This window comes from Toxoplasma gondii, chromosome X (assembly GCF_000006565.2).
Source record: "Toxoplasma gondii ME49 chromosome X, whole genome shotgun sequence".
Lineage (NCBI taxonomy): Eukaryota > Apicomplexa > Conoidasida > Eucoccidiorida > Sarcocystidae > Toxoplasma > Toxoplasma gondii.
The window spans coordinates 6,504,063-6,530,111 of record NC_031478.1 but is presented as its reverse complement, the minus strand read 5'-3'; the positions used below and the strand labels follow the sequence as shown (position 1 = coordinate 6,530,111).

The 26,049-nt window shown below is 51.9% G+C and overlaps 3 protein-coding genes across 3 annotated transcripts; all 3 read right to left on the bottom strand.

Annotated features, from left to right (window-relative positions):
- Nucleotides 1-394: 394 nt before the first annotated feature.
- Nucleotides 395-12,996, bottom strand: TGME49_214830 (hypothetical protein). Its single transcript, XM_018779662.1, has 11 exons — nucleotides 11,527-12,996; nucleotides 10,589-11,038; nucleotides 9,826-10,098; nucleotides 8,977-9,213; nucleotides 8,382-8,492; nucleotides 6,702-7,661; nucleotides 5,577-5,756; nucleotides 4,602-4,978; nucleotides 3,442-4,312; nucleotides 2,519-2,803; nucleotides 395-2,150 (listed from the first exon to the last, which is right to left on the bottom strand). Exons 1-11 carry the CDS (start codon nucleotides 12,235-12,237, stop codon nucleotides 2,070-2,072), a joined length of 4,536 nt encoding a protein of 1,511 aa, XP_018635721.1. The 5' UTR covers nucleotides 12,238-12,996; the 3' UTR covers nucleotides 395-2,069.
- A 1,454-nt stretch (nucleotides 12,997-14,450) lies between these two features.
- Nucleotides 14,451-19,023, bottom strand: TGME49_214820 (G-patch domain-containing protein). The gene is made up of 3 exons (XM_002370762.2): nucleotides 17,173-19,023; nucleotides 16,155-16,393; nucleotides 14,451-15,527 (listed from the first exon to the last, which is right to left on the bottom strand). The coding sequence occupies exons 1-3, from the start codon at nucleotides 17,951-17,953 to the stop codon at nucleotides 15,147-15,149; spliced, it is 1,401 nt and encodes a 466-aa protein (XP_002370803.1). The 5' UTR covers nucleotides 17,954-19,023; the 3' UTR covers nucleotides 14,451-15,146.
- A 1,090-nt stretch (nucleotides 19,024-20,113) lies between these two features.
- TGME49_214810 (hypothetical protein) lies at nucleotides 20,114-23,869 on the bottom strand. The gene is made up of 2 exons (XM_002370761.2): nucleotides 22,805-23,869; nucleotides 20,114-22,086 (listed from the first exon to the last, which is right to left on the bottom strand). Exons 1-2 carry the CDS (start codon nucleotides 23,285-23,287, stop codon nucleotides 21,601-21,603), a joined length of 969 nt encoding a protein of 322 aa, XP_002370802.1. The 5' UTR covers nucleotides 23,288-23,869; the 3' UTR covers nucleotides 20,114-21,600.
- Nucleotides 23,870-26,049: the final 2,180 nt, after the last annotated feature.

Here is a 26,049-nt window from a genome sequence, read left to right as displayed (position 1 = left end):
ACGGCCGCCGGCAGCTGTGCGCCTTCGTCTGTTGTTACTTTTGAAATTCCGTAACGCCCCAGGCCGAAGGATAGAGCGTTACCTTTCGCCACAACTCCTTGACTGGACGCCTCCCCCTTACTTTATCTTTAAATTTCATCGAAGTATGCTGAAGTGGAAGTACGCTGCCGTCAATTCCTCTGAGTCTGGGGCCTTTATTAGTATTTTTCAGATAGATCTGACTGAATGACGCTTCTTCGCAGGTGCCAATGCTTAAGGAGTGACAGAGCTTGGTTAACAGAAGCTCGAAAGGCATCAGTGATCGAGATGACTTGGATACTTTCGCTTGTCCCAACAGCGTCGCTACACCGTTTCAAATCAGGAAAAGGGGGAAACCAAAGAAACAAGAAACCTCCTGTGCACTACCAATAGGTGGAACGCGGCCCCGCACATCAGCCTGCGTGATTCTTCGAGTTGCTTATGGATGTAGCTCCATCCACGTGCTCAGATACGCAGATCTTAACCGCTGTTGCATGCGTTGAACAAAATCACCTGGAGAATGCATTCTGTCATCCTTTTCCACCCTGCCTCCCCCTGTGGTAGCAGGTGTCTCTTTGTGTCAATAGACTGACACAGTCACTTGTACGATAAAGCGCACGGGCTCAAACACCCGTCTTCAGCATGCGTCTTTGACAAAACATGCGGCGGTCCAGCAGTCTATGTCCAGTGGGTGTATTTCTCTAAGTTGCACTCTCGTCATCAATACGCCGTCCCAAATGCCTTGGCTTATTCCAACACAAGAAATCTTTGTGTCTAAATCAAGCGCGGACAGGTCACTGGGACACACGCTCGAACGCCTATCTTCTGGCATTGTCAAAGCACATAACGGACCCCAAACAGCCACCCCTCCCTGGATCAACAAGCATCTCTGTTTATCATTGTTGGCAAGAGAAAGCGAGTACGTAAAACAAGCGGAAAGAACGAGTTCGTACAACAAGGAACTGTATGTCAAAAATATACGCGCATGCATGCACTTGAAATCCCTTGGCGCCTCGGTTTCGAAGGCCACATACTTCGTAGCCGACATCGGAGGTGATTTGACCTGGTTTTTGCACGAATAGAAAAATCGATCTTCTCTTCAATTTAAATGCAGGGCTATCATGCAGCTCCACCAAAAGCGACGCGCCTACAACAGTAGAGTAAGGATGGAGCTGTCTAGTCAGCTGGCGTACATCTACTGAAAGCACTCAGACTGGTGGAAAAGCATGTGCATGTCGCACATAATGTTCCTGCCTGCGTATGAAAAACATATCAAATGCGTCTTGTGCAGCACACCCTCACCCCTGGCTGCCCCTGGGAGAGATACACACACGCTGCTTGCATTTTCCACGTATTGGGACGTACGGAAAGAAAGGCATGCGTGAACGAGTTTTTCAGTGCAGCAACGCGGAGACCAGGCATGGATGGAACATTGAAGCTGCTCGGAGAGGTTCTCTTGTGCCGTTCAACGGAACATCCGGGAGCCACGGCCTACTCGTCGACTTCCTAGATGACATAAGCTACGGGCTCTCTCTGTCTCTCCTAAAGTAAATTCCTCTTGAGCCTCTTCTCCACAGTCGACAATGCCCTGCTCTTCCTCTCTCACCCTCCTGCCTCTCCATTGGTCTCTCTCTTTCCCCCTACTCTTCTCTTCTCTCTCTGGACTTGCATGCTCCCCCCTCTTCCCTTCCTCTTCCTCTGTGTCCTCACGCGTGTTTCTTTTGCTTTCTCTCGTTCTCCTTTCTCTCACCTATTCATGCATCTTCTCTCTTGTCCTTCTTTCTCGTATTATCGCCTCCCTTCTCCTGCTCTTTCCGTTCCTCTTCGCGTTCCTCGTAGCTACACTGGGAACAGCATCCCAGCGGGCCTGGCCAGTGTTGAGGAAGATGTAGATTGCGCACAAAATTCAAGACGGGGTTCACAGAAGGCGAAAAGGATCCCGTTCGCGCGAGAGGATTGTGACTGCGAGGTCACGAAAAATTAAGTGTGTCTCCTTCTGGCTCGTGCACTTCCTCTCTCCTCTCGAAAACATGTTTTTTCGTGAACAGTCACTACCTCGGTTGCCGCTGCGCCAAAACCCATTGCCGAACGTTTTCTTTGCTCGTCCGAAGATCTGCCGTCTCCACCAGGCTCTGCGGAAAAGCAAGGGACCAAGACAAAATCCAGCGTTCTGGGGAAACACAGAAAGCATACGAAGAAAGATCACGGGGCAACGACAGGAAACAAGACAAACATGCATGTATAAACGTACGACACACTACACGTATATGTTTATGGCACGTTGAGATTCCACCCATATTCAGATACCCCAAGTCTGCCGATGCACATGGACATGCGCAGACACGCATGTGCATGCATCTCTCTCTTTATATATATATATATATATACATATGTATGTATATGTGTATATGTGTAAGGACATGGTCGGATAGGTGCACTTTCGAACATGTCCCTCTCCAGTTGCATTCGCTCTGTGCTGGTAAGCGGTCGATGTGATTACCTGAACAAGCATCGCCGCTGCCTGAGAAGCGTCTTCAGCGCATTTCTCAGGCGTAGATATCCCAGCTCCTGTCTCCTTTTGTCGGGTGAAGAAGCCATAAAGGGCGTCGGCGAGGGAGGAGAAAAGAAGGCGCTGAATAGGCTGGAAGAAATGGGAGAGCACCGCCGCGAGAGCAAACAGCGAAGACGTCGCACCGTTCTGTCGACTCGGCGTTGAACAGGAGGTGACAGTCCCGCCAGGACCCAAGACGAAGAGTCGCCAGAGACTGCAGACGTCTCCAAGAACCTACATACACACAAGTCGAAAATGGAAGCTGTGCATGCAGTCCTATCTTCCGACACAATCCGGAGATTACCCCTCAAAGGGAAGCTCCCCCCGCCGCTGGCCAACGTTCCTCCCCCCCAGCCACTACGTACCTCGGACCACGGATGAACGTCGGATGTACATGCACCAGAGTAACCGAGGGGCACCGAGCTGTCCACCGAAATTTGCATTCGCATATGCATGCACATGAACGCAATTTCACCAGGCGCGTTTCCCTGTCGCCAGCCACACGGTCACCTGCATGTGGACTTGCGCCGTGCTGGCCAGAAGCCAGAAGCGAACGCGCCCGGAGCTTTCACAGATTTTCTCCTTTGAACAGAACCCCGGTGTCAGCAGTGAATCCTTCGAGGCCGCAGGTTTCACGCTCTAAGCAAATTTCGTTCATCAGCGGATACTGAGACAGAGCATTTTAGCTGTCCACAGCAGGCCAGTGCGCGGTGGTGTACAGCAGACTCAACGAATCGCGTTGTCTCTCTCTCTCTGTCTCTCCTAATTGGAGTCGTACGCACTTGCTTATTTACTACAACGTTTCTGTTCTTCGCGTTGAGTCGACGGATGCGGTCCGTCGGCTAAAACTGCGCCCTCCCCTTCGTTCTCACGCGGGCCTGCTGGGCGTCGGCGGCGACGTCGAGGTGGAGGACGAGGGCACTGGTGGCAGCGAAGATTTCACGTGCAGGCAAGAGGCGAAGGAGTTCGTCTGCAGCTTTCTCCTGGACTTCTGGAGGCGGCCGCAGCAGCTCCGCTTTTGCGTCCTGAGGCTTCTCGCGAACGTGGACTTGGAGGAAGGCCTGGATCTGCTGCAGATGAGGGAAGGCGGCGCCCGAGATGTTCTCCACCAAGACATGTTGGACGACAGCTAGCCACGTCTGGATCGCATAGACGCAGGCTGAAGAGTTCCCAGCACTCGCGGGAGACAGGGAAAAAAGCAGGAAGCAGGAGACACCGACGCGCGTCGCATGCAGGGGGTCGAGGCCCTCCCGGAGGCGCGGCGGAGAGGCCGACGCAGCGACGAAGAGCTCCTGAAGTCCAGCAAGGAAGACGTTCCGCAAGTCCGAGAATTCGAGTCCACTGGCAACCACGCCTTGGCCGAGAGACAGGTAGGAGGCGGGCGCCGGCACCATAGGACTTGGCTGCGACGCCACGGAGAAGAGATGCTGCTGGAGACTCCGGAGATTCCCGACGAAGGACTCCCGACAACTGTCACTGCGAAACGAACGTAGAGCAGCGAGCGATGGCGTTTGGGGACCGGTATCCACCGCCACACCGTTTGCCAGGCTCGAGACTGCCGTCGCGCATGCCGACGAAGACACGGGGACAGCCAAGAGAAAAGCAGTCAGCAGAGACGGCGCCTCTTTCCCCACCGTGTTGAGAAGCAGAGTCAGCTGCTCCTGCAGCTCCGCCTGGTCTCGAAGCAGCTCTGGAGACTCCGTTTCCGCTCGCCACCAAAGCGTAAAGTGCCGCCAAAAAAGGCTGAAAATCGCGAACAGAATGGCATGCATGCAAAAAAGTCAGACGTTCGGAAGGAGACCGTCGACGGGAACATCGTGACCAACAGTTCGTTTGTACAAAAAAGATGGGTCTTCAATCAGACACTTCGCAAGAGGGTCAGAATGAGAATATCAAAGTGAACACCTCGGTAGTTATTTAGGCTGTATGTACACCCTAAACCATATACCCCAAAAACGTCCCCGTAAATGGAAAGGCGAATCTCTGTGTTCCACCGATGCATGCAGTTCCCCTGGCTCCCCTCCGAACTCACTTGCGTAAGAGATCATCGCAGAGAAAACCGCCGCGAGCGACGAGACTCTTCTCCTTCAAAGTGACGAGAAAATAGGTGACGAGACTGGCGAGCTGGGCGCCACAGCCCTGCGGTGTACAGGGAGCAGCCCCGGTGCCAGGGGTGAATGCAGAGGCGACAAAAAACCTTTCCGGATCGGCGAGCGCTCGCGAGGAGGCAGAAAACGCAGAGGGCAAGGCCTCGTAGAGCAGCGGCAGCGTCGCGTGCATAACGGGGAGGATGTCCACGTTCAAGAGCTGCAGGCCGCGCCGAAGCAGAAAGACGAACGAGTGGAAAAAGGGAGAAAACAGAAAGACGTTCCCGATATCAGGTCGTAGCGACGAAGGCGACAAAGCCACCTGCGCGGAAACACATGCAGTCCAGAGATGAGACAGAAGCAGAGAAGCATTGAACCGAAACATCGCTGTTAGAGTTCCTGTCCAATCTTCTTGGCTTTTTGCGAGCGAAAAGAAACCAAGAAAAAGACATACAGACCGCGTCCGATATCTGGGATAGTACCAGAAAAAAAACGAAGAACGGAGTCTCGCGTCGAGTCTTGAGCACTGACGAAAAATCTGTTTTTTAGGTTCGTGTGTGTCCCTTTCCAATGCCGGCGCATGCGTCCTCAGACACTGCAAAACACACCTCAAAGCGCCACAATTTCACGCGCCACTTACATGAATACAAATGCATATCCATGCATATATATAAAAATATATGTATACATAAATGTACACATTTCGTGCGGATGTGTGTATGTGTATACACGCGTATGCATACTGTAGGATGGGCGCACAGAAGCATATGTACAAGCGCGAATACATTCACGTAATTGCGTATATACTCGTGCTTGGAGCCACACACCTACAAATACATATATATATATATATATACATATATTAACACAAACGTGTATACATAAAGGTGACATACTTATAGGCATCACTATCGTCTAACCTGTGTAGCGTAGGAGATATGCTGGAAAGCTTCTCTCCAGACTTCTCGAGTTCTGTCGCCCGAAGACTCTCGGCATTCAGTCGACGGAAAAGACTTCGTCAAAGAAGCGATGGCGTTGCACGTTCGCGCCCACAACAAAGCCCAGCAAGCCGCTTCCTCTGGACTCGACAACTGTGAGAGCTAAAGAAAGCACAAACACCCTAAAATACACGATTGAGTGCTCATGTTTCTCACTCCGTAGATGTCTCTATATACGTCTCTTTATCTATACACGTGTATATATCTGCACATCCTTCCATATATGACGATGCCTCTCTCTGTGCATGGCTACACATGCGTCGATCTACATATACATGTAAAAGATGTCTGTGCCTCCCTCTCCAGATGTCTACATACACGTCAATGTACCTGTAAATATAGTGCTACGCCTCTTACTGTATGTCTCCAAATGTGCCTATCTATGCACATAAGTAAAATTGCGTCTACCGGTCTACCTCGCTATATCTATCTATCCATCTGTCTATTTGTATATATATATATATATATGCATATATATGTTTGCAGTGTGTTTCTTTGTGTATTTGTATTTGTGTAGGGGAATGCGTAGCATCTGTGTCGCATGCCTGCACATGTAACCGTCTGTGCATGCACATCACAGTTGCGGGTTGTATTATGTGACTTGCCTCTGCATGCAAGACACCACAATTCCTTGTAAAGACATTTTAGATGCAACGACCTTTCACCCCACAGAATTACATGTAGTACGCTCCCGGTGCTTGGATCGGCGCTCGCGCTGCGGCAAATTATCTTTTCTACGTGCGGCAAAGCCATCTGAACCCCCCTAAATGCATATGAACGATACAGCCATATACCCATATATACATATATATACATATATATACGTATACATATATATTTAAAGTTATCTGCACGTATGAGAACCTATTTGTTGCACAAATAGAAACCTATTTTTCCATGCCAATGGACCTATCTGCACGTATATCAATCTGTGTGTCCACGAAGACCTACATCTCGTTCCGCCCTAACGTCTGCAAACACTAAAAGGCAAGAGAAGAAAGCCACACTGCTGGTTTGTTTGACCGACAGAGCGTGGAGGCGCCTCACCTTTGCGGCATCGAAAGCTGGAATGAGGTGCTGAAGCAGTTGGTGGAGAAGGCGCATGCGTTCTGCTTGCGTCAAGGCGCGAGCGGCAGCTTTCCCCGCATCGGAGAGACGCGGCGCCTGTCCCTCTGTCTCCGCAGCCTGAGATCGGGTCCGAGGCTCCTGGTTGCCGGTGTGTCGGGCGCCGAGCAGGACGCCAGCGGCTTCGAAGAGAAGCTGCTGGTCGTCGACAGAGAACAGTTTATTCGGGACGAGCGCAGCGCCGGTGTGGTTTTCTGTCTCGGCGTCACCGCGCGCCGGACTCGGCAGCGGAATTTGGAGACAGTTCTCAGTCTGCAGAGCCTGGAGAATGTCGAGAGAGAACGCACTGACTTGTGGCTGCGTGCTCTTCAGAAAACGCAAGAGAGACAAACAGCTGCGGCCCGCCACACATGCGAGGCGACGCCGAAGTCGCGCGGCACCTTGCGCGCCTCCGTGTTTCGTCTCGGGTGCGAGGTTGAGGAAGGCGGGACCTAGGAGGAGCTGGAGAGCGACGGGGAGGAACTGGGGATGGTGAGAGAAGAACGGCGCAAAGCGGCCGAGGACGGAGAGGAGAAGAAGCCGGACGCTCGGGGGCGGCGCGAGCGCAGGCAAGAAGCGGAACAAGGCCTCGGTCTGCAGAAGGGTGAAGAGACATGTGGGGAGAGGCTGAGACTGGTCCTTCAACTCTCTAGGCATGTCCTTGACGTTCTCTGCAGACAGCAGAAGCAGATGCAGAGCCGCCCCCGCTTCGCGCCACACTCGGGCAGCGGAGGAGGCGGAGAGAGCAGAGGAAGAGGAGAGGGAAGACGTCGCGGAAAGAGAAGAAGCCGAAGAATTGGAAAGCGACAGCCGACTGCAGACCTGCTGAATCGTCTGTTGAAGCCACGAAAACGAGTGCGCCGGATACACCAGGAACACCCGCTTGTACAACTGGCTGGCTAGCTGAACAGGCACAGGAGACAGAACCCAGCAGGCACTCTCGACACAAGCAGCCCTGTGGCGACGGAAACGACGCAGCAAAAAGCCGCTTGAAAGACGATTAATCCAATTAAATACGATAGGCATGCAGCATCGGTCACTAACATATGAAGATAAAAGGCAACTTTAAGCACTTGGAGGATACTGCGTATCTGATGAAACATTAAAACGATTCTCCGTCCTACATTTTATCTTGCACTAGACGTCTTGAGGAGTTTTCCGAGAAAAAATCATGCCGAGACGACATGCTCTCCCCTTGCCGCCTCCCCAACAAACAGTCAAACCACAGACAAGCTGTCCACGCGTACACTCACTGTCCGCTCTGCATGCGTCGGAGAACAGATGAAACGTTCTGCAGGTTCTGACAAGCGACGCTGTCTGACGAAAAACACTGGCACGTGAACCTTAGATTTCAGACGAAAACGACTTCTTGAGGCCAACCTTACGGGGATGTGAACTCGTCTCTTGGAGCCACAGTCGGAAATATCTCTTTATACAAGTGGAATGGTCGATTTCGGTGAACTCGCCTGCAAATCGACCTACCTCTCTCTCTGCACGCATGCATCTCATTTGAACAATCTACCTGCCTATTTTCTCGCAGATCTGTCTCCTCTCCCTACTTTGACCAATATGCACCAGTCTCCATATGCAGACGAACCACGTTTCTTGAAGCGCGTGACTTGCCTCCATGTACTCTCGCATTTTTACTGTCTCCTCGTCCTCAGATTCGTCTTCGTCTAGACCAGGCCCGCCGCCGGCTTCTGTCTCGATCTCCTCGGACTGTAGGGCGACGACCTGGGGCGCGGCGAAGGGCATCAAGAACAACCCAGAAGGAAGTTGACAAGAAACATGAGAACTTGAGCCACGAAGGGGAAGAAGCCGAGACGAAGAACGAGATGCAGGGAAGGACAAACGGGAGGCGAGAGCGAAAGACAACGAAAAGCGACACAGGCTACCACAGCTCCGAGAGAAAACAGACGAGTCTGCGCCTGTTGAGCGAAAACACCACACAACGGCGTTGGTGTTCGCCTCGCTGCACATGCGTTTGCAGGTATGGTATAGAGAATGAACACCGGAAAACAATCCCTGTTTGCCAAAACAGAGCTGGTGGGCTGCGACAAGGAAACCGTATCCTCCACCCAACTACTTTCTACTCCGAAATTACGAGTTATTCCAGTGCGAAAGCACCATCCACAACTTTGCCGAAACCCCGTCGTCCGCCTTCGTCAAACAGTCTCTGACGCCCACCGCGAGCTTCTTGCGCCTCTGAGAGACAGACCTTTTGATAGACGAGCTGAAGCATGTTGGTGAGGAAGGGGGCAAGCGCTTGCGGGGAGAAGTCGCTCGGCAGGACCTCGTCTTTTCGCTTCACCGCCGCTCCTTTCTGCGGCTCTTGGAGACGCGTCTTGTTGCAGAAAAGCGAGAGAAACGGTTCGACGCGGAACGCGATGTCCAGCACTGGACAAGCAAACAGCTCCGCTATCACCGGCAACAGAAGCGACACTCGGCGCCAAGCCTGAAGAGACAGACAGAGGACGCGAGAAGAAAGCCTCTTTCGAGAAGTATTGGAGACACGCTTTGAAGAGAGAACAAAGGCCGCAATCGGCCGAAGTCGAGAGGCAGGCGTGGACAGAAAAAGCGACATGGCACTCAAAAAACATGTGCACTCCGGTTTTCCACAGAAGTCGACTTGGCAGAGAGGCTTGACACAACCACCGTGATGCGAGATCGGGACGAGTCGGCAGGTCTGACGCGGACTCGGTGAAGCGAGGAAACACAGTTGTGAAGGCAAAACGCCTCTTTGTCGTGAAGAACTGCATGCAGAAAAAAGACGAGTTACAATAGAAGCTGTCGGCGAAAACTAACAAAGTAACAAAACGCCAAGCACCCATCTCCTCCCCGACAGACAGAGACTCGGGGAGACACCATAGGAGACAAAGAGAAGACGACACAAACTGACAGACAACCGCTGGAAGCCAGACGACAGACAAGTGGAACTGGCGAGAGAAACCAAGGCGAAACAAAAACTTCTTCGGATTCGTCTCCCAGACTGACCACACATATTTAATGATTTTGGGACAATGCTTTTACTCTGTTTTCTCGCTCATGGGTCGCTCGAAGAACTCACCATCGCCGCTGCTCTGCTGATGTCTTGTTGACGAGCTGTTTGCTTCTTCTCACACTGAGGAAGTTGCGCTCCTGCCTCTGTCTCTTGTGGCCATGAAATGCCGTTTCTGCTTCCCTCCGACAAGAGCGCCTGGACCTCCTTCTCTCTTTGACTCAACGTATGCGCGGAGTCCAGAAAAGCCGAAGCCGTTGTGTTCGCCATCGAGGCAAAACCCGCGACGAGCTCTGGGCGTTGCGCCACTTGCTGCATGCAAGCTCGAAGTGCCTCAGCTAGCTAAAAAAGCAGCGCAAAGACAACGAAAGAGGTCCAAGAGCGGTGTGCCGATATAATATTCATAAACATACATCTATATATATATATATATGTACATCTACATATCAGAAGGTACGTGTATAGGAGGATGCTGGGGATCTGCTGAAATGAAGATGAGAGTTGAGGGCATTTCTCATTGCTTGAGAAGCTGGTTTGAAAATGCAAACCGGCGAAAGAACCTTCCGCCTGTGTATGCATCTGATTATAGAGGTATATATATGTGCATGTATCTATTTGTATGTAGACATATAAATACACGTGAATATATATATGTTTTATGTGCAGAGAGTTGGAGACGCAGCCCTTCGTTCTTCCCGGTTTCTCTCCCTTTGATTACAAGCATCATCCCGGAAAAAACTGATGTCAACACGCATATATGTTTGTATACAATCCATGGAATTCTCTGGATTGTTACATCTTCTTGATTAATTTACAGAGTTAGGGAACTCACGCCCATTCTGGAGAGAAGTCTGGCCTTTGTTTCAGCCTCCATTTTCTTGTGCGCGAAGGCGACAACTGCGTTGCAGGCCTCGTCGCAGGAGCATGTGAGCCAAGTTTCGAGGAGAACGTGGACGAGCGTCCCCTCCGTGGCTGTCTCCGCGTCTCCGTCTCCGACCGCTGTCGTCGGCCGCGTCTCGCCCTCGGCCGGGGCGGTAGAGCCCAAAGAGCCGGCGGCGCTCTGCGCCTGCGTGGGCGGCTCGCAGGCGGAGGGTGGCAGTAGCAGGTCCATGTACCCAATGAATCTGCCGATGATCTCACAAGTGAGCCGAAGAAGAGCTGCGTCCTGCCGTATAACTGGAAGTTGAAGAAGTTGAAGAAGGAGGCGCGAGAAGGAGACCGCAGATCTGTCTGAGGCAGACAACTCCGACGACGAGAAGTGCTGTCGAAGAGCCGTTCGAATCTGATTCAGCAGAGCAGCACAGCAAAACACAAGACACGACCTTCTTCATCTACGCAAAAAGGGAACGCCAGTGAATAGATGCAAGCGGACTCAAGGAGACAGAGAGAAAAACGCTGTACACACAGGCACAGCTGTTCTGGAGTTTCGAAATTCATTTGTCTTTCTGTTTTCTTTCCCACCCAGCGCTTTGTATGGTGCGGCGGCGCGTTCTCTTGTCTCACTCAGCCATGGCTGTGTGCTCCTTCCTTCTTTTGAATGCGTCTCTGTCGCTTGTGTTTTCTCAGTGTCAATTCTCCCCCTCGGCCTTCTGCCTTCCAAATGCAGCTTCTGGTTTTTCTCGCCCAGCATCGAAACAAAGTATGTTCGACGCAAAGGTCGAACGCTTGTCTGCTCTCCACCCTGTGAACGCGACAGCAAATTCTCTTCTCCCTGTATTCCCCAAACTCCTCATTTCTTCTCCTATTGCTTCTGTCTCCCCGCTGGCTCACCTCTGCGTCTCGGCGGGTTTGCTCTGCGTCGCGGACGACCACCGAGTCTTCCACGACCTCTTGGTGGAGGAGAAGAAGAATTCTCAGGCAGACATCGAGGCCATCGAGGACATCGACTTGTTTCGCCGAGGCCTGTTCACTCTTCTCAGAGACAGGAAGCTCACTTGTCGCCTCCACAGCGATGGTCCAGAGCCGTCTCAGCTCGAGAAACGCAGTCGGCCAGGTGGAGGGGAAGTCGGTCTGGACAAGACGAACGAGGAGCAGCGCCGTTTTGTTTTTCACGGCTGCATCCTCCCGCGAGGTTTCCGCGCCCTGCGCGCTTCCGTCCTCGGTTCTCGCTGCGTTTCTGCCTGCTCCGCTGAGACCCGACGAGGCACCCGGCCCGGAGTCTCCTCTTGCCTCGCACGAGGTGTCTCCGCCTTGGAGGCGCCGAAGCACGCAGTGGGTGAGGACGCCCTCTCGGAGAGCCTGCCTCTGTTGGGGAGAGCTCGAGGGGAGGACGTTGAGGAAAGCTTGGAGAGTCCAGAAGCGAGCTTCGACGGAGGAGAGCTGTGGGAGCCAGTTGAGGAGGTGCGCCCAGCCGTCTGGCGCAGAGAGGATCTCATCCAGATAGGCCTGGGCGCGCTCCTGGCGCTCGCGATCCGCATGCGAGCGAAGCGCATGTGCACTCTGTGAAAAAACGACCTGAACCGCTTCCTCGAAGCTCTCCATCGCGCTTGAGTAGGAGAAGGAAGAGGGGGAGCTACACTCTCACACGACGCAGACAAGGAAGACACACAGAAGGGGAAAGACGTCCCCTCTGTTCTCCTGGGCGAAGAAGGAGCAGCACATGGAAGCGATACGGCTCGACAGAAGGGCAGGAGACAGGAGACAAGACACGGCAGACGCCGGGCAGAGTGGGGGACCCCCCCCAAGAGGGAAGACTCGTGAACGGCAAGACGGCGAAGGCTGTTTCAGAGAGAGTATCAACCTTGCATGGGGAGAGAGACCAGGAGGAGACCTGAGGGTCGTTGCGGCGAAGAGCACTCGAAGCTGCTATGCATGCGCAAGGTATGGATACGAGAGCTGTCGAGGGTGGCACACCAAAATGTCTGCCAAAAAATCAACAGGACGAAAGAGAGAAGAAATCGGAACAAACAATCGGTAGGGAAAAACTTCTGACAGTCAACGGAAGACGCTTCCACGCAGAGTTTCAAGCGGCCACTGTGTTATCTTGCCCGGTGTTGGTGTGCTTTTGCCACCAGGCTTTGGGAGCAAAAACAAAGTCTTGGGGGCAGGAAAACGTGAAGATGGTGTTGAAGAAGAACAATGTTCACAAGCGGAATTAGCGGAGGGAAAACAAAGTCAAAATACCTTTTCCCGCGAGTCACTTTGAAGACAAACCGTCTGCATGCGCGCCCTCGGGAAGTCTCTGTCGTCGACAAAAGTCCGTCGTCTGCATCGGTAAGAAACAAGGTCCTCGGCTGAGAGGGCACCACGAAAAGACAGAAAGGTGGAACAAGAGGCGAATAAACGATTCGGAAAATGGAAACTTGTGGGTGGGGCTAGGCTTACCAAGGGAAAAGCACGCGCTGGCCGCAAAGATGCGTGAAGAGTCGCAAAAATGTGGCGGGTGTAGAGCTCGAGACTTGAATCCGACACAACACTTGAAAAGATCAGTGACACTCTCTTTTCATATACACAAAAGCCTCGATGGACTTTCTTTACGCGGGCAAAATTCCATTCGGTGAAGTTGGATATCCGTGGAAATCGCTGTTTTTTTTAGCCGTGTGCCCGTGCTTTTGCAGGAGCAGCCGTTACAGTGAAAAAACCTCATCGACTCAAAGGCTCGACATCTGTTCATTTCTGAATTTATATGGACAGGTGAGTTAGCCTGGGACATGGCTAACGTAAAAGGTAGCTACTGGAATAACCTGAATGTCGTAGGGTATTGAGATCCAACGGGTTTAGCTCAGAACACAAACGATGTAGAATGACCTGAATGCCGTGGGATATTGAAATCCACCACTTATGCCTCTCCTAAGGAGTCCACTGGGGTGTGGGGTGGTGGTGTAGAGCAGTCCTAAAAGACTCGATTATTGTACCGCATCATTGGAGTCGCTGGACGCTTACGGAAGAAAAGGAAACCCAAAGGTTTCGTCTGCGTCCTCTGTATCACTGGAGACGTTTCTGAGCTGCCAAAAGTCAGGTCGAAGCGGTCCATGGTAGCAGCATTCTAGACGGAACCCAGTAGAAAGCCGTCAGTTTCTGTCAAGCCAGGGTCGAAAGGGAGAAGCCGGCTCGGAAACACTGTCTTCTGCGGCAAGGCACAGAAGCGTGAATTCGCTTCGTTTTTGAGCTTTCTGCGTAGAAGTAACGGGAATGGAATAGCACCAGCGATTCGTCGAACTCCAGAGCCTAGTCTATGTAAAGTGCTTTGAGGCATAGGTGACAAAGGCCCAGTTTTCTCAAATTCCGAGTGGCTTGTGGAACTAAAACACGAAACAGAGGCTGAGAGTCGTTTTCGATTGAATCGTAAGGCTCGAAATCTGTCCACAGTTCGGCCCGCACTGTGGCTAAAATGGTACCATGGACACTGCCCGCAAAATGCTGCCCATTGGAGTTCCTCTGTACATACACCCCACGCGCGACAGGTGCCAAGCCTCGGCGTCTCACCTAACTGTTACTATTTTATAATTTTCCGTTCAAACGTTTCAGAACCTCTGGCTGTCTCCACGACTCCCTGCTGCGTGAACTCTGTCTCCCTGATTTTGTGTTTCCGCCTACGTAAATCCTAACTAAAGTGTCGTGAAAAAAACGTGTCTCGTCTGCAAAACGGCGTGCTTGTGAAGGACCAGGAAACAGCTTTCTTTCCTGTCACGTGTAACCCGAATGTGGCTGCTGTCACGCCATGGTACACACGCATGGATCGCGGATCCTTTGTGCAGAGACAATAGATACTTGGAATAGATAATTACAACAGATGGTCCACCTGGAGACACATCCCCTTGCTACCCCTACACACATAGAGACATAGTTAAATTTGTACACATATATGTGTATATATGTATATTTGCCTTGAAAACAACATGCGTACAAGCGCATGGGCGACTTCTATCTCCACATTTTATCGTGCAAATCTCCTATCGGTTTGCCCAGCGACGGACCGTTACCACTGATTGCGGCTGACTCTTTTTACCGAAAAGGGCTTTTGTGTGCGTCTGTGGCGACTTCACCACTGCCAAAAAACGACGGCGCCCTTCTCTGGTTTTTCGCAGTCGGACGCCGTGGACACACTCGAAACGTTTTGCTGTTTGTTTCAGTCCCATCCTCTGCTCTTTTCTGCAGTCACTGTGCCCCGTGTCCGAATCGCTCCGCGCCTTCAAACCCCCGCCATCAGTACGTTCGCCACCGTTCGTGTTCCTATGCGCGTTGAGTTGATAAAAGTACTCCAGGAGACAAAAGAAAATGTGCAACAATATACAGTAGATATCGTGTAATAACGCCCGCAGTCCATCACTGTGCTCACAGCTGACACCCCCAGATTCTTGTGCCTGGTCGTCCTCGCTTTCCTTTTTCCTGTTTTCGGTCTCTGTGTCCCGTCTTTCCTCTCGATGGACACCTGGCTCGTGAGCTGCTTCTTAGTCGAGGGGTTTGTCTGCCTCTTCCTCGGGGTTTGGCATTAAGTCGTCTTTCCCCCACCGCTCCTCACAGTAGAATCGGCCCTTCACAGTTCGCCCACCAAACACGCGACCATTCATGGTCATGAACGCACGCGTCGCTTCCTCTTTTCTTTCGTACTCGCAAAAAATGCGGACCGCCTCATCGTCGGGTGCCTCTGCCGCCTCCACGATCTTCACCTGGAGGAGATTTCCAAATTTAGCAGCTTCTTCTTCGGTCTCTTCTTTCAGATCTTCGTCTACTTCTCCCCTACCCACCATGTTCAGCAACAAAAGCACCCGCGTAGGCGGCCGGTTGAACTGCGCCCGCACCTGTGCTGCCGCTTGGACCACCTCGGCGCCCTGTAAAAAGTGAAAAGGAAGCCGCATCCGCGATGGCCATGAATGCAAAAGGAGAAAACGGCGATTTGCGGAGACGTTGTTTTCTTCTCCGTGGTGAAACCCCAGTGTTCCAGCGCTTCAGACATCTGAGAAAAGTATGTAAACGAAACGCCCTAACCGAGGCCCACGTGCAAAGAAAGGAAGACACGCGAATGAATGCGACGTTCGAGAACGAGGCACACCGAGCGAGAGAGAGAGAGAGTCGGAGACAGGCAGATGCAATGGTTGGCGACTCGCGAGTTCCCCGAACACAGCAAAAAAGAGGAAATCCGCGAAAGAGATGCCTCTCAGATGCAAGCAGACATCGCTCAAGCAGTTCTTCAGAAAAAAGCCTACCCTGCTTTCGCATCCACAGAACTGTTGTCTTCGCGATCCCCCCCAAGAGGCACACAGGGCGACACAGTCGACCTCGCACGAGAAGCGACAGAAGTGAAAGTCGTAACACAGTTCCTCCGTCTCCGACGTGAACAGAAGAATAATGCACAGCGAAAAATGTTCCTCGGGTGCGTCTGGAGACCTGGATCCTGCACTAGTGCACCTCGCTGAAGCCCGACGCCTGCGGAATCGACAAAAGCGCCTCGTTCGTACCTGAACAATGACGCCGCTTCTCATAGCAGTCTTTTTCGCCACGAGAGGAGCTGTAATTCCCTGTTTGTTGACGCCGAGACCCTCCCCATGCTTCCATCCCATTTTCTCCATCATGCGCGCCGCGAACGACTTCTTTGCAGGGTCGATGTACGACGGCAGCACTGGGGGCGCAGGAGGAGCTGCTGGCGGGCTGGGCGTCGAAGGCGAATCTCCGAATGCCACTCCCGACAAAGAAGAACCTGGAAAGGGAACGGAGACAAAAACTCAGCTTTTCCCTTGGAAAGAAGATCAGAGGAACACAGAGAGAGAGGTACAGACAGATACGTATAATATAGATAAACGCGTACATGTCGATAGACAGAAACATAGAGAAATACACACAGACATAAAGACAAACAGTTGAAATATAGATAGATATAGATACATACTCGTAGACACACTCTTCGATGCATGCTTCCAGAAACGTGGAGAGACTGGCATTCGGGAGAACGTACCGCAAGAGTCGGGGATTAGGAAGAAATGCAAAAGGCCAGTTGAATCGGAGCAATACACATGCTAGGCAGAGGTGAAGCCACGCGGAGTGACTTTGAGTTTACTGAGAGCTCTGCCAGCAAAATGAAACTTGGATGTGATAAACGAAGAGATTTACAGATCGAAAACGTCAGCTCATCTCCCTGTGCATAGTCCCTAGAAAATGTACTTTTTACTACCCACGCAAAACACAAAGAAGACATGAGGATCTACGCCAGGTGACGCGGAACTGGAAGAGACTTCTCTAATCAAAAAGAGTGCTCAGAGGGACGCGGTGAAATGTCGTCTGTTGAAACGAGAAGATACACCACAAGCACAAAAACTCTATCACATCTCCTACAGGCAATCTGGAAATCCCAGCACGATTACATGTTCATCTGAATACGTCACAGACATTTACATTCACATACACATGCAGCCACTCATATGTATGAGTGCAAAGACGCTGAATTCCCGCGCGTTGCATGCATCTTACATCTCCTCTCACCTGATCCGGGAAGTTCTCGATCCCTTCTTTGTTTGTCGAGTTCCTGTTGTCGAAGTCTCTCGAGTTCCTCTCGCTGTTGCTTCCTGATTTTCTCGCGGTAGATGGCGCTGTAGTCATTGGGGGTTCCTGGGTCGTATTCGTCTTTCATTTGGCCGATGCTGACGAATCCACTGCTCTCTGTCTCTTTGTCGCCGCCTTGGTGTCCCCGTCTTCCCTCTGCTGTCTCCACACCCAGTCTGCCCAGCGCCCTGAGGCTCTCGCCTTTCTCGGACTCATCCCTCTTCACGCCTCCTGCCACTCCTGGCGCCGATGCAGCCTCGTCGCTGGCGCCCAGAGCCTCGGCCTTCTCCCTGTCTCCGCGCCCGAAGAGACTCCGCGCCCTGTCTCCGAAGGCCTCGCTCTTCACCGCCTTCAGCTGCGCCGCCACCGCCGCCGCCGCCGCGCTGGCCGCCGCCGCCACCGCAGCGACGTCCAGCGGCGGCTTGCTCGAGCTCGCTTGGCCAGCTGTCTGCGAAGACGCCGCGCCCAGGCCACTAGCTGACTTCAGCGTCTGCTTCCGCACCACTGCAGGCGTCAGCATCTGCAGCCTCTCAGCTGTCCACGAAGACGAAGCGAAGAGAGCAGAAGACGACGAAGAGGAAGAAGAAGCCGAGGAAGAAGACGAGGTGTCGGGAGTGTCGTCGAGGTCATCGTAGAGTGACCCGAGGAGAGAGGTCGGTTTGGGGGGGCAGCCTTCGTCCTTGGAGGGCGGAGGCAAATCCCCGTAGAGAGAGTCCAGCATTTTCAGAGCGAGACGAAAGAGAAGGGCGAGTTCGGCGATAGGCACAGGACAAGTGAGACGCCGCAGACTCAACAAGATGGAAAGAAGACCTCAGAAGAAAAGTGACACGCGCGCCGCAGATTCAACGGACGCGAAGGTGAACGTACACAGCGACTCTCGCGGTCTCCGACACCAACATCTCGACAGAAAACCGCCAAAGAGGCGGCCCCAGAAAAGGTTCGAACGCAAATCCGAGAAGCCACAGAAAACGAAAGAGAAACAAGCGAGCGTGGAACTCCAGGACGAAGCAGACGGCGCTGTTCTTCGGAGAAGGTTCAAGGTGGTGGGGAGGGAAAGTGGTTTTCAGTCTCAAAGGGAAGCGAGGAAAATCGAGCGGAAAAGACCGTGGATACAGAGGAAGAAAAGCTGCGGGTAAAAAAAGGAAACTTGTTAAGAACGAAGAGAGGAAACAGTGGGTAAAAGAAGGGGAAAGGGCGAATAAACGTGGGGGAACTCACATCCAATAAGAGACGCTGATCAAATCACCACCGGCCTGATTCACAGCGCAGCACCGAGTGAGCACCCGAGGCGACATGCAGGTGTCTGGACAGAAGAAAGGAAACGGTCAAATTTAGAATAAATTTGGGAGACGAAAAATAAACACAGCAGCCAAAACACCTAGAGTCGCAAGGACTTGAAGAGAACTCGTTTCTCCTGTGCTAAACGGACTCTCCCAAACGGGAACGACTTCTCCGGTCTCTTCCGCCTCGCCTCTTGACAAGACCAGCGTTCGTGTCGAGAGTGTTAGGAAAACTCCATTTTCTCTGTCTCCGCCTTGGCACTTTCCCCCGCTTTCAATTTAGCTGGAAGCACAGATACAGATATGAAGCGTACTGCACGTAACCGACGCGGAATAAATTTGATGTCGTAGGATGCGAAGTTCGAGTGCCACGAACCGGCACAGACGAAACCGCTTGGTGCGGATCAGAGCGGACTGGGCTGTCGCATGCAGATCACCTAGAAAAAGAAAGAGGAGAGAGAGGGACACTCCAGACACAAAACTAAAGTGAAGAAGAACACAGAGGAAAGTGGAAGACTCTCGGTTCTGTCGGGGTACAAAGGGACATCAAGTAAACGTTTTAGCGCGTGCATGCACGTGCCACAGACACCGACGCTGCGGGAGGTTGCAGGGGCGAAGCAGTGCATGTGAAAGAGACCTTTTCTGAAAGAGATCATCAGCAAGGATACCCAAATTTCGATTTGAGTTCAGATTCGTGCGCAAGTCCCTGGTTCCCTACGTGTCTGCGTGGTGGGCGGGCGTCGGTCTGGGCTACACATCCATGCTTGTAGATTCACGAGAGGAAACTCGGACTAAATTGTGTGCTTTTCACACACATGAATACCCTGTTTTTTTAGTGTTGATATAGTGGGTGTATGGCGATATGACCACACACCACCGGGACGTCCGCAGTGCCTGTCGGATTCTGCGGACCGGCTTTTACTGGACCCCGGACGCCGCAGCAAGTTTCCACTCCGCCTTCATCTCGCATGTACACTTAAATCTGCACGAATGCATACAATCATAGGCATACACAGATATGTGCACCTAGTTATATTGATATATGTATATAAACATGCATATATCTGCATATAGATGTCTCTAGTAGATGAGGCGGGGGACATGAGTGTAGTCTCACGGTTAGGTGAAAGCACGCGACAGCACTGGCTGTTTTGTGCTTGGAGAAAGGGCGTGCTTGGCGTGGAAATGTTCATGTCGCGAGCACAGGGCTCGAGATGAAGAAATCGCTGCATGCGCACTAAACAAGCAGAAACAGGAGCTCTGAGAGGGCTTCACCCGTTTGGTGACTTTCGGTGAACGCAGTTTCAGAGAGAAAAAAATCGGGGTGCCCACTGCTTGCAACCTGACTACGATACGCCCACACGCTAGAGTTTGTGCGTGACGAAGACGGAGAAGAGTCGGAGGAAAGATGGAAAGCCAAGAAGGATAGCAAGCTAGAGGGAGAAGCCACTGATGAATAAGAGCCAGTCCTCTCGATGGGCGAGGAAACCCGTGAAAACGTTGCCAGACGCTGTTCCTCTGTTGACACTCTAGGCGTTTCGATTTTCAGCTTGCTTCCTATCTAAGCATCCCTATTCTTTTCAAGATACTACGAAAAGGGCTATTGGTTTAGATCTTTCGTATGACCTCAACGTCGCAAGAAAAGTCGACCATGAAGAGACAGAATCCAGAATGCGAGAAGTCTCTGAGAAAGGCCACAGCTCTACCCTCCCCACAATCGCATGTAAGCATCACTGCACACTGATGGATGCGAAAAAACCTCTCCGTCATGAATACACCGGTACACCACGAATATATACACGAATACATGAGCAAATCTACACAGGTAGATATAGATAGACGGATATAGACAGGCCGAAAGAAGACACAGATAGATATAGATAGATATAGATGGACTGAGAGATAGACTGACAGACACAGATACAGAAAGCTACAGATAGACATACAAAGATAGGCGTATATAGATATATAAACATATGTCTATATATGTAAAGATAAAGATGGATAGATGCAGACAGAAAGAAAGACATAGGTAGATATTCGATATCACAGGACACTCCCGCTGTATACTACAATGAAGCCCCGGAAGATGACGGAGTGTTTCTTTTCTCCGCGAACACTGATTATGATAGCTGAAAGTCTCGACCGGCGCACTCTCCTACGTGCGTTGGCGAAGAGAGCAAACGGAGGCTGTCATGAGTGACTTGTCTCGACAGAGGAAGGAAGACACGACGCGGTGGTCGAACAAGACTGAGGAGGATGGAGAAGAGGCCTCCTCAGACGTTTCCAGCCCGGAAAAAGACGAGGAAATGGGTGAAGAGGTCACCGACAGCAACATGGTCCTAGAAACCTGGTAGGGCGAGTTTACTCTAGAACAGAGCGAAGGCTGAGAATGAAAAAGTGGATCTGCGTTTCCTGGATGCGGGGAGAGTCGACTGCAAAGAGTGGTGCCGACGAACACAGAGAATTCTCCGTGTGATGATACAATAAAAGTGGCAAGAGGGAGGAGCGTGTGAAGACGAAAGATGCGGGAAACAGAGACGAGAAGTGTGTGTCGGCGGTCTCGTCGCGTTCTGCAGCCGTCAGAAATACCCGAGCGACGGTCGCTGTTTCCAGCTGGCCGTCGAGCAGACACATGTATTGAAAAGAGTTTGCAGCACGTAAAAATCGAGAAAAGAGAACTCATCATTTTCTCCGCAGCTGTGGAAGAAACGCTGACTTTATACTGACATGCAGCGGGTGACTCCCGGGTCCTCTCGCCGAACGGCGGGAGAGAAGGCCGCGAGCGGTGTGAGGGGGAGATCCAGTTCGAAAGAAGGAGAAGTCGGCATTCTCTCTTCCGTGGAATTTCTCTGTCACCGCACACGACGCTTCCGACCATCGTTCGATCGAAGCAATCGTAGGTCACAGAGAACGCGGTATTCACGTGGTGTCTCTGGAGACGCCAAAAAACAGCCAAGGAGTTTCCTGCCTTCCACCCCCGTTCCCCTCGCAGGCCGCGCGCCTCTTGTTCCCCTGCCTGCTGAACAGGTAGGTCGAAGCAACGAAGACGAAGAACATGCTCACGAACTCGCGTGTTCACTCTTTCTCAAACGTCGAATTCTGCGTCTCCTGCAGCTCTTTGCGCGATTTGCTCGTAGGAAACGCCGACATGCAGACTCGCGTGAAGCAGCACCAAGACAGCACACCCTATCAAGAGACTGACGACCACGTTCCCCGCGACCAGGAGCACGACCAAGCCTCCGACAAGGAGACAAAGTACGCGAAACGTCTTCACAGGAACAACTGTGTCCCCAAGCTGCAGAGTGTCGCCCTTTAGCCCAGCGAGGAAGGAGGCCCCGGCACAGAGTCCGCAGACGAGCAGAACAACCGGATTCAGAAGAGCTGCGACGAGTGTCAGCGCTGAACAAATGATGACGTAGTTCATGTGGAAGTAACGCAGATTCCTTTCAATTCGGTCAACCGCCACCGCTCCTGTCTGCGGCTTCTGCAGTGAAGGTAAATGCAAGAAGTCTCTCCACGAAACTGCCTTGGACAGCAACGCGCGCTGCAGAGAGAGGAACACTCCGTGGAGCTGAAGAAACAGATTACACAGGGAACAGACGCCGTGAAGATGCTGGAAAGAAAGAGGAAAACGACAGGATTTATGCCCTAAACCCTAAACAGGGAAAACGCTTTGCAGGAAGTGCGAGACGGCGAAAAAAAAGGCAGCGACGCTGAACACACCGCACTGGGGCGCTCGAGGCAGCGGGATGCTCGAGTTCCACTGTTTCACCGTTTCTGCAGGATTCTATCAGGATCGGGTGGACAGATGCAAGCGCTCAAAACCGTAAAGCCTGACTTCCGTGACGCCTGCGTTTTCTCCCCAGGGGTTCGAAGCTCGACAGTGCATCCAGGGACGAGCACCGAGACTCATAGTCTCAAAATTGCACATAAAGGACGGTTCTTTACGTGAATGTGGAACAGAAAAGAAAAACGCCGTGCACAGACTCGGTCTAAAGGCAGTTTCCCTTTGATGGCGCTGTTTACTCGCCAGCGCAACCGGTCACTCCGGTACGTACACAGCACCCATCATAGCCTCCAGCCACTTTTGTTCGTAACCTGTTCAGATTTTCCGCGTTGCAGTCTCTCTTGGTCACATCTCATCAAAACCCGTGGCTTTCTCTCCCCTTCTTTCGGGCAACCACATATGCGCGCGTCGCTCGCCATCTCTTAGCGCACCGTCTGCTCGACTAGACTTGGCATGTTCCTCCCTTCGAGGCACAACGGCTGAAAATCCGCGTGCTGCTCACCTGAGAAACAGCGAACTGTCCACGGAGCTTCTGGCCCCCGAGGGAGTTTCCAGAGCCATCGAGCGTTCCTCCGAGAACACCTTCGAGTTTCGGGCGCCTCGCCTCCTGATTTCCGAATCCAGCTCGAATGGTCCTCGAGTCCATCGTTCTATTTTGGGAGCCATTCCCGGAAATTCCGCCAACGGGAAGAGGGCCGGGAGTGTTTGGACCGACGGGGAGGGAGTTTTCGGCGCGAAAATGCGAGTTCGCCTCCCGTCTCCCTTCGCTGTCCAACCGCGGGTTGCCGTACTGCGTGGCAGTGACAGAAACTGGGTTTGATTCGCCTTTACCTGAAGACCCGGAGAGGGCCGGAGCTGCAGGTGAAAGAGCGCCGACAGAAGCCGAGGTAGCGGGGAGAAGACTTGGTCGAGCTGGCGGAGGTGGGACGCCTGGCGTCGACGTGTCGTTGTAGAAGTCGTCCATGCTGTCAGTCGGATCCAGCATTGTGCGTGCAGGGAAAGGGGCAAAGTGCTTGAAAACCTCGCAAGTCAAGGCTATGAGGGTGAAGGAAATGTTCAGGAAGTGTAGTAAGAGGTCTTCAGACAAAGAACGGGAAATGCACGTTGAGAAAAACGCGTCGGAAACGCAAGACAGAACAGCCGGAACTGGCGGGAGCGAAAACCTCCAGGTTCATGCAGTGGAGGTAGCGGAACGGCGGCTCCAGAGAAAACGCATCTACGGGGGGAAAACTCAGAAAAGAGGTGGATGTCTTGCGAAGGAAACGCGAAAACAACGGGTGGAAAAAGCCGAAAAACCGTGTCTTTCGGGGATTCAAACTTCTCGCAGGAAACCGCGACACGGAACCGCATAAAAGGCACACCGGGGGATGTGGCGCTTGTCTGCCCCGAGGAGGGCTGCTAAAAAGTCTAACGAAAAGGAAAACGCATGGGAGAAGATGGCGAAACAAGACAACGGAGCTCTGCACTCGACGCTAGCTTGAGCAGAGTTTTCACGCGTTCTTTTTGTTGAGAAAAGTGGGTGACTCGCGGGGGTTTCGGGGTTCGCTCGCTAGTCCAAGTTTCCTTCTTGCTCAAAAGACAAAGGCGTCCACCATAATGCGTTTTCACCATGTTTCTTTAACAAAAGATCGCCAAGTTTTCATTGGTGGGTAGGTGACAGGAACTCAAGAAACGTTTCCGTGCTGCAAGTGTGGCGGTCACACTTTCTCGCTAGAACGAAGAGCGTGGCTAACCGCGGGAGAACCGGAGTCGACAGGCGCCCTCACCGACGTCCGTGCGCCTTCCTTTTCTAGACGAAAGTGCTAAGTGTTTACCAGAGTTCTCAGGTTGTCTGCGTGGCAGAGATGCAACAGCAGCGTGATTGACGATCGCAGCAAATGTACAAGTGGAATCATATCGCACGAAGACGATTAGTTACTTGCATCTGCTCCGCCCGCTGCGTCCTGACGACCAGACAAAGAGAGTTCACTAATGGTACTAGCACAGTAGAGATCGCCTTAGTTCTCGGGAAACTACTTCCAAACCACCAATAGAAGAAATTGGTACTACGAAGTTACTCTATCCGCTGCACAAAGCCGGCATTACGAACATGGCGAAAAGCGTGACCCTTCTCTTAGTCAATCAATTCGGGGACAAGCGTTTCATGAACAAGAGCGCAAACGTCGCTTTGTCTTCTATTCTTTTGCTGTGTTGCCTTTCAAAATCTCTCTGAGGGGTTTCAACCCCTCCATCCTCTCTTTGTTTTCACGCTTGGCGCGATGACGTCCGCACTCGCACTCCTGTTATAAGGTCTATTTAATGTTTAGCCTGAAACTTGCAGGTTTGATGCTAATCCACACTCATCCGAGAAATACTTGTTTGTTGAAGGTTCTGTATGATTTCTCGTCACACTATGTAGATCACATGGCATCTGAGGTTGAGATCGTAGGTTGCGGGGGAAGGGAAGTGCTATAAACTTCCGTAAGTTGTGTGATACCACCCTTCAATGGTACTGATCCTACTTAGTGACGGCGAGCGCAGTGGCAGGCCATGGACGCCAGAATATACCTACATATATACATATATATGTACATATATGTATATACATATGATTACATTTACATACAATTCTACATGATTTTCTCTCTACCGTAGCAAAAAGATCTATGGACTCGCAAGCTTATCCGGTTCCAGTACAATGCCAGACATGTATCAGTAAAGAAAAGTCCTGCTGCTTTTTGTTTTAGTTATTTCTTGACTTGGAAAAAGCTGAACTATCGCATCGAAGCGAGGTACATCGTGGACACCTCGCCTGCCGGTGCGGCTGATGACTCGAGTAGGTACATACCGTACAAGGAACGATTCTCTGCTTCCCAGCACGTATTTGTTAGTCCTCGTAATTAGAGTTTCGCGCTAAGGTCCCGTTCCTTTTAGACAATACAGCTTTCGTTTGCTCAGCCTCTTTGGTAGAGTCATTTCCTTGTTTACACGGAATACTCACTCTGCCTCCTTTAACGACAGTGCTTGTGGTGTGTTCAGCCAGCGTGCATTTGAAAATCACATCTAGATTTCGAGGTTCAAAGGCACTTGCTTGCCTGTTTAGGCGTGAGACAAAGAAGGCATCACGTACCAACGCTTTTAGCTGAGCGATCAAAGGGCGACTAAAGCCCAGCGTAAACATTGCGAAAAAGGACGGCTTTACGTTTTTCATCAAAACAAGCAGTGAAGTTGAACCGTCTGAACAGGACAGAGTCAAACGGTTCTACCGTGTTGTCTAACTCTGTTTACTGAGCCGGCACTTCCACATGCTTGCCACAGATCCGAGCAGCGCAGATCATTTTCACGAGGAGAGCGGCCGTGCAACAGCATGCGAGCGACCAAACAACTGCGGAAACTTGCGCGTGGAAACGTATGGCCTCTTTTACGAAGGTAGGATGGCTCTCTCAGATTTTGACCTGGACGCCTCGGATGTGGCCAAAACACGAGTTCGAGGGGCTGGAACCCTAGTCAGCGCACAAAGAGTCATAGAATTCTGCGTTGACATGCAAATCTGATAGAAGCAGATCTGATTCACCCGTTAAGATAGGTAGAGTACATACTAGCGCAAAAGCTGTAAAGGTTACCCCGTTCCACCAGGGGGGCTCGTCCAGCGTCTACTTGAGGCTCGTGGCGCCAGATCCAGACAAAGCCGCTTTCGAGAACAGAGAAAAGCGTTTCACCGTCCACGGTAAAGCGTTGTGGCGCTTGGTGACGTTTGCACTCCCGATA